Genomic DNA, 8,159 nt, shown 5'->3' on the forward strand with positions numbered 1-8,159 from the left:
GTTGAGAAATTAGTTTAGTAAACTAAGTAAAAAATTATGTGATTTGTTTGATTATACTACATATACGTTTTCGTAAATGGTATAATATATAAAATCATATATATCAATGTTGATTAATTTTTAATATAAATTTTTATGTTTTTTACAATTTAATTTTAATTGTAGTATTCTAAAAATGCATAAACTCTGTATTTATAATTTAAAATTACAATTGACTATTACAATTAACTCATAAAGTAGATCATATATGTATTGAAAGATTTTAAGGAAATGGATTCAATAAAGAAATGTTCCTTACTTAGTATAAAAATTCTATAATATTAATTGATATTGTTCGATTCATAACATAACAAATATTATCAATGTTACCGTAAAACGGATAAGTTTCATTATTTACTAAATAAAAATGACTAATTTTAAAAAAAAAAAGGAGCTTGTGAATTATTTATTCATCACAATTCAAAAATTACTTTTTACTTATTAAATTTTTTTAATTTATCGTAGCATATTTTTAATTTAATGAAACGAGACATAACACGCTCGCTTCGCTCGCCTTCATTCTTTCAGAAATACCGCCATTATCTCGGTCGACCAATCGACAACCGAATAAAATAGTCACAGAAGTGACGTAAAACGATACGACATCCGGCCATCAACTTTTTAGAAGAGGATGCATTATTAAAGTATAATTTGTAAGAAGTTAAAAAACCTTGCACTAAATAAAAATTTTTATAATTTTATGAAGTATATTTTACTGATTGAGTCATTAATTTTTAACATTTGAAGTAACAAAATTTCTAGTTCGGAGCATAATTTTTATTATATTTATACTAAAAATTAGTATTGATTAGGGTGATCCAAAAAAAAACAAATTTTTTTTTTCTCGAAAACAAGTTCAAAAGATTCACTTAGATAAAAAAATACGCCTGTGAAAATTAGAGCTCTGAATATTAACATTAAGAGGTTCCTCATCGCAATTTTCTATTTTCCATAAGTATAACATGGAAAAAATTTTTTTTACGTCTTCTGATTTTTATAAGTAGCTAACGATGCGTCATAGCAGAGTTGCAAAACATGCATTACTCTAGTTAATGCATTGGCGTTTCATTACTCATTACTATAATAATGAGTAACGAAATCAGTTTCCATTACTCATTGCTATAATGATGAGTAATGAAATCAGTCTCCATTACTCATTATTTCTTTCTTAATGAAGTAAAAATTAATGCTCACTAAATTTTTTTTAATGAATAATGTATCATCTTTACATTACTCATTTTCAAATTTTATTGAGTATTCCAACAATCTACATTAAAATTTTTAATGTTAATGAGTAATGTACCAACTTTTCATTACCCATTTCATTATATTTAATGAAGGATTAATGAGTAGTAGTTTCGTAGCGTTTAAAAAAATAGATTAGAGTTCAGACTTACTTCTTCTAATAAAAAAAAACTACTTTCGATAAATTCTAAAAAATGTTGAGACAGTACTGCAAAGCTTTGGAAATAGAAATGATCTGAAAGTAAAAAAAAATCATCGAGGCAAAAACCAACTTTTTGTATTAATATCAGGTTAATTTATTGAAACTTTAATTTAAATTTAAACATAAATAATGAAATAGTTGTAGTATTGAGTAAAGAAATATGATACGATTCAAATTAAAAATAACTGTTTGCTGCATTCACCTTACACAGTGCTCTTTTTTCAAAATGCTCGTCTGTTAGACGATTGTACCTTGGTAAATTCATCATCGTTACATGGCTGAATAGTCTTTCTGCAAGAGCAGATGAGGGCAACGGTGTATTAAATTTCAGAAACACTTTCCGAATGGAAGGAAATTTATCTAACAGTTTTAGCCCAGTATTTCTGCTCTTCAAGTAACGTGCCACTTCAGCTGCTGATTCACCTTGTGACAGTAATGGTTGGAATTCGGGAATGGCTGAAATCGATTCTCCAAAATTAAAATTATCCATTACATTTTCTTTATCGTCAGTCACTGTTTCTGAAGAAGTTTCCGCGGATACAACTTCTGAAAAACGTTGATGAACTAGTTTTTGTTCTTCTTCAGTAAAAGATGTTAGCCAGCGACCTTTGATGTCGGATGAGAGATAGCCGCTTTGAATGGATCAGCATCAAGTGTTAAAGGGTCAAATAATTTTTGAAATCGTTCGTCGACTCCTTTGATAATAGCTTCAGCAAGAGGTTTGCAGTCAACAACAGTTTTATCAGCGATCAAATTTTTCAAATCGTATTTTAATGAAATCAATGTAGGAAGAAGAACACCATAATACGATTTTTCGGCTTGTAATCGATCAATAGCACACGCTAAAGGTTTTGAGCAACGCACAAATTCTTTGAGAAATTTGATATCGCTAGAATTAAAAGCTTTTGGTAACTTCAACTCATTATTATCCAAAAGTTTATCTTGAAAGTCAACAACTGAGAAATACAATCAAAAGTAGAGTTCCACCGAGTAACAATAGGTCGTTTTAAAGAAATTCCTAAGTAAGCTTTTAGAATTTCATATTTTTTGGGAGATCGCAAGCATTTCCATAGTGACGAGCATTTATCGATAACCTTAAAATATTTTCTCTTCAGCCTCTTGAAGTTGTTAATAGTCTTTCAGCTATCAGTTGTCACAATCAAATTTAACGTGTGGCTAGCACATCTAAAATGGCGAGGTAATTTATACTCGCACTCAGTAGAAAATTCACTGTTCATTTCAACGTTTCCATCAATAGAATCAAAATCTGTCTCATACACACTAATATCGATTGCTTCACCCATATTTTGAGACTGTTGCTCGATTAAATCTGAAAAAAATGAACCGGGCGTATGATGAATTAGTATGATATAACGATATAATAGTGATTCGAACTTAAGGTTGAGATGCAAATAATTGGTAAGAATGACATAAATTAATTTTGTTCTTTTTAAACTATGCTATACTCAAACGATTAAGGGATAATAAATAAAAATAATCTAATTTTTTAGTTAATTTGTAACAAGCCGTGATATTTAGGAAATGGTTTATACAAAAATTTGTATGGATTTGCAAATACCAATACTTTCAATACGTATTTAAGCCAAAAGCTTCCTCGGTAACAAAAAAATCAAGAATGATCACGTCCAATTTATAAGAATTTACAAAACTCTATTGCACATATTGTACGCCTATAATTTTCTGAATGATTAATTGCCGAAGTCAAAAAATGACATTCTTACTTTGATCCATGATAACTCCGTAATATCTTATTGTATGAATCTTTTCGAGTAATTGAATGAATGATAATCGAATTCCTAAAATAATCAAAAAACGATTTATAATGCTATGACCAGATATAAAAAGAATTAAAGCACTCTGATTGACTTGAAGATGAGAAAAATGTTTCAAACATTATATTTTGTGATTATTTACAACAAACCGATTATGTTAAAATGTTTTGCAGCTAATAATCGAAAACTCGAAACGTAAAAGCATATTTTTCTTTCTTATCTCGAATATTTATGCCATCATTTCTTTTAGACAATTATAATAACTTATTTGGAATATTTATTAATTTTTTAATTTTAAATCCATATATTTACCTGCATGAGAATCATTTAACGCTGAAACTCCGAACTCCTGAAATGCCTTTACGAAGTTTGATCCGTTATCAGTTATCATCGCTCGAATAGACTGTGATATTGAGGCAAAATTAGAGTGGATGCTTGATAGCTGATTTGCGATTGCTTCGAATGAATGCATCCCATAAAATCTTTTGCATGCGATTGCTGCAGATTTACGCTCTAATGATTAAGGATCGATCTGTTGAAAAAACAAAAAAATTAACGTTTTATTGTGTTAGTAACAAGACTTTTAAATCACTGACTATCCTATTTGATTCAAAGTAATACTTTCTTTCAACATTAGTTTGTTCTTTTTACGATAAAATTATATTCAAAATCGAAACTATGGTTGTAAATTTAAAACAAAAAAAAAAAAAAAAATGAAAAACTAAGCAAAAAATTGAAGAGATTAACGTACGTTAGTACTTAAATCCATTGACTCTATTCATAAGGCCATTGTTGAGGATAAACAATTATAAAAGTTATCTAAATATCATTGCTTTAAATTTCACGAAGAAAAAAAATTATTAACTTATAACTTATTTATAAGAAAAACTTATGAAAATTATAATACCAACCCAGCTTACTGTTACTCCAAGAAATCGACGAGATCCTCCAGTCCAGACATCTGCAGTCGTGCATACATATCCTCCATCATCAACGACTCGACGAATTGCTTGACGTACGCCATCAACCGATTTCTTATAAAACTTATCAACTCGATTCATTAAATTGTATGGAATTAAATGTTTTAGCTGACAATCATTTTTTTTTATTTGCAAGTCTATGAAATAATTCAATCAAATAAAACTATTCTTCAGAAATTATAGGTAGTTAGCATTTTTAGACTTATTAATTGACTTTACTCGAGCAATCTAAATATTTGCGAACTTATTTACGATGATTGCTTACGGTAAATAAATGATTCAATTTTTATCCCATAAAATCCTGAAACTTTTTTTATTTAAACAATAAAAATTCACAAGTCGTGTTATCTTACACACAGAATAAGTGGTTTACTGTTTTTTCAGGCGGACCTTAGTAGTTTTGAAGGAAAAAGGAATTGTTCAAAGAACTTTAATATGATTCAGAATAATTCTCATTTTCCTAATACTCTCGTGAGTCAAGAAATTAAGTTTTTTAAAAAAAAAAATTGTTTTCTATTCATGATAAAACCGATTATATGAAAATTTATATACTAAATTGATTCGTAGGTTGAAGTTCGCTCAATATTTTAACCTATTAAGCCTTCAATAGTTCGGTGAAGCTCAAAAACAGTGTTTATTTAAGAATGTATACATTGACCTTTCGAATAAATGACAATAACGTGATTTTTTAAAGAGCAGATTGCAGAAAATAGTAAATAAATATCAGACTTCAATATCATCAAAATAACTTATGATTTATAATGCAGATTTGACTATTTTATGACTTTCGAAACTTTAAGTTCACAGAAAAAAAAGGTTTACTTGAGCCAAGAAAATTTTTTGAAGACTCAAGTTGTCTGGATGTAAAGCGGAAATTTAGTTGTCTCAAGAGAATTTTTCTGAGACTAGAGAATTTCTTGGCTCAAGAAATTCCCTACTTTACCCAAGATATTTTCGCTCTTCAAAATATTTTCTTGAGCCAAAAATTTTTTTTACTTTGACCAAGAAACTGTTCTTTCTGTGTAAGTATCTTAGAAAAGAGTCGATCACTTTAGATTCTACATTGAAAAATACCAAAAACTTTATCATTTTTTTTAACAGACGAGTAAAGTTAAAAATTATCATTGGTTTTTTATTTTATATGAAAATATAAATGTAGTGTGGTATACAGTCGATATCGAGTGAGGTCAAATAGAACTCTTTTCAACCAATCATTGTAAAATATTCGAAAATATTTATAATTAGTACAAATGTAATGTACAATAAGCTTTCTCAAAAATACGTTTTTTAAAAACTAGTATTTGTTTTTCAATGAAATAAAGAATCATAATCATTTACCGTCAAATATTTTCCGTGGCATTGGATATTCAACTGCTCTGAATGGAACCATGAATTTTAACATCAAATGAGCCACATTTTGCTCAAATTGATCCTGATCGAAGACACATGACCAACGCTTGCGATCGATATTTTTGTTAGTGTCAAAACCTTTCCTCTTCTCTTCAGAATATTTTAAATATTCTCCATAATTGTTCTTATGGCATCTCTGATTTAGAAAGAAAAATTCACAATTATATGTTTATTCAAAATGGAAGGAGTGCAAAATTTCTTAATTTCTAAAAGATTTATGACGAATTATTTTTCTAAAACTCATAAAACGCCGTCGAATGCCGCCAACTGCGTGAAAATCGGTTGATTGATTCTATAGTTGTAACAGTTTAAAAATTTTTAATATCGCGTTTTATCAAACAGTTATTATACTTTTGAGCTCGAAGAGCTCAAAGACGTTGCATTCAGTGGAATTTCGAGCGCAGAAGTATAGAATTTGCGGAAATTTACATGGATGGCCTTTAGGGTCAACCGTTTTCCAAATTTTATTTTTTTTTAATTCGAAAGTTTTTCGATATAGTATTTATCAGATCTATTTGTGAAAAAATCAAAGAGTTAGAATGTACAAAGTGAATAATTCAAAATTCTTGTTCATGAAATCACTACTATTCATTAGTTTTTCATTTCGAACAAAATGAATTACTTTTTGAGTTGCAGAGGAAAAATCATTTTTTATCAATCGATTTATGTATTATAATCTACTTTTCAAATAAAGGTTACCTCAAGATGTGTAGTAAAATTTGATGTTGTTCGAAGAGATCCTTTGAATGGTTTCGGAGGATCACAGAGTTTACATTTAGCAATAACAGTCCCGGTTAAGCTTGATTCATCGGCAATAACTTCAAAATAATTATCATCAAGACAATCCAAATTATTAATGGCAATTAACAATTTTCTCCTATCATCTACTTCTTCAGGTTCATTGCTATCAGAGCTTTTGTCAGCTGAGCTTCGACCCAGACTGGAAATCGATGAAAAATTTGCCATGTTATCGATATTATCGTGACTATCATCACTACTATAACCATCATTTTCAACATTTTTCTCAGTTTTTTTATCGTCACCATCATCTTCAAGACCATCAAGATTATCTTGATTTTTGCAAGTATTAATGTGATTATAATCAGTGACAGCTTCTGCTCTTTCTTCAGTGGCAGATATGCTCATTTGACTAATCCGATTAGTCTCTTCATCCATTTTGTTTAATAATGGAACTTCAGAATCACTGTGCGAATCACTTAGTGGACTTTGAAAGTATGAATTTCCAGCAACTCTACGTCGTTTTGTTACGGGAGATTCATTTAGTTCCGTCATTACTTGAGTACTACAAAGGGTTGAAAAAATTAATTGATTAAAAATATCAAAAGTTTCACATATCTGAATGTGCGTGCCTTAAGCGCTCATATTACACGTTTAAATTAAAAATTTACATGTACAACTCATTATCAAAGATCTTTTTTCTATTCTCAGTTTTTTGATTTTGAAAGTTGCAATAAACTCTCTAGAAACTCTGTTTTTACAGGGATATTTGACGTTAAGTCCACTACTCTTTGTCCCTAAAAAAGTTGCCGTTCGAAAAATTTTTGACCAAACAATGAGCCGTTCAAATAAATGCTTCATAAATTTTCTTTTGAATCAGCTAGAAATTGATTTGTAAGAGCGCATAGATTCATTCGATTGATTTTCATCCAAAAAATACAGTAAAAACTCATATGTCAAGATAAAGAAACGTCCCATTAAGAAAGAAAAATTTTTTAAAATTCTGAGAAATATTTTTCATGGGGTGAGAAGGGATAGAAAACTTCAGTCAAATTCAAAAAGTTGAGGTAAAGAGTTGTCGGTTCTAGCGTGAAGTGTCTCTGTGTTGTAATTGAATATAATTGCCTGTTATGACAATTTTCCGGGAGTGGTTATGGAAATTTTTAATACCAATTATTAAAGAAATAATTATTAATATGTCATTTTTTATCGTGTCATTTGATTAAGTATACAAAGCTAATAAAAACAAATTACGTGAGCTTTGTTTTTTCTCGCGAGCTATGAATTTTACAAATAGGTATATTTTCATAAAAAATTCGAGAAAATTGATTATTTATACAAATTTGGAAATTGATCAGTATTATATTGTATGAACGATAATCATTAAAGCCGTTTTTTTTCTTTTGGTATACATGACTACTAACTTTAATAAAAAATTTAGTTTAATCGAATGACAACTCTAACGCAATCTATAATTTTCATTTTCAGACGATAATTGATCATATTTACACGCGTTTGACTTTGACGACTTATTTAATGATAATTCATTTATTTATGAACATAATTATAATGTGAAACTATGAACTTTTAGTCAAAATTATACGCATATTATATACTTTATAAAATGCGATTATGATTCTATAATTTTATATTATAATAATCAAAACGAAATTTATTGCAAACAAGTGACACTTTTCATCGTTTTGACCCAATGGATGTTAGTAATTGTAAAATGCGAGAATTAAGTGTCTG

The 8,159-nt window shown here is 28.7% G+C and overlaps 1 protein-coding gene across 1 annotated transcript; it reads right to left on the minus strand.

Annotated features, from left to right (window-relative positions):
* Positions 1-1,575: 1,575 nt before the first annotated feature.
* LOC130667486 (uncharacterized) lies at positions 1,576-7,745 on the minus strand. The gene is made up of 5 exons (XM_057469099.1): positions 6,369-7,745; positions 5,598-5,805; positions 4,191-4,396; positions 3,592-3,811; positions 1,576-2,816 (listed from the first exon to the last, which is right to left on the minus strand). Exons 1-4 carry the CDS (start codon positions 6,960-6,962, stop codon positions 3,800-3,802), a joined length of 1,020 nt encoding a protein of 339 aa, XP_057325082.1. The 5' UTR covers positions 6,963-7,745; the 3' UTR covers positions 1,576-2,816; positions 3,592-3,799.
* Positions 7,746-8,159: the final 414 nt, after the last annotated feature.

This window comes from Microplitis mediator, chromosome 1 (genome assembly GCF_029852145.1).
Source record: "Microplitis mediator isolate UGA2020A chromosome 1, iyMicMedi2.1, whole genome shotgun sequence".
Classification (NCBI taxonomy): domain Eukaryota; kingdom Metazoa; phylum Arthropoda; class Insecta; order Hymenoptera; family Braconidae; genus Microplitis; species Microplitis mediator.

Excerpts from the sequence above, each read along its gene's own strand:
- LOC130667486 (XM_057469099.1), bottom strand. The coding sequence starts at position 6,962 with ATGACGGAACTAAATGAATCTCCCGTAACAAAACGACGTAGAGTTGCT. Across the intron at positions 5,806-6,368 it reads ATTTTACTACACATCTTGAG|AGATGCCATAAGAACAATTA; the intron begins GTAACCTTTATT and ends TTTCTAAATCAG. Across the intron at positions 4,397-5,597 it reads GCCACGGAAAATATTTGACG|ACTTGCAAATAAAAAAAAAT; the intron begins GTAAATGATTAT and ends ATTATTTCATAG.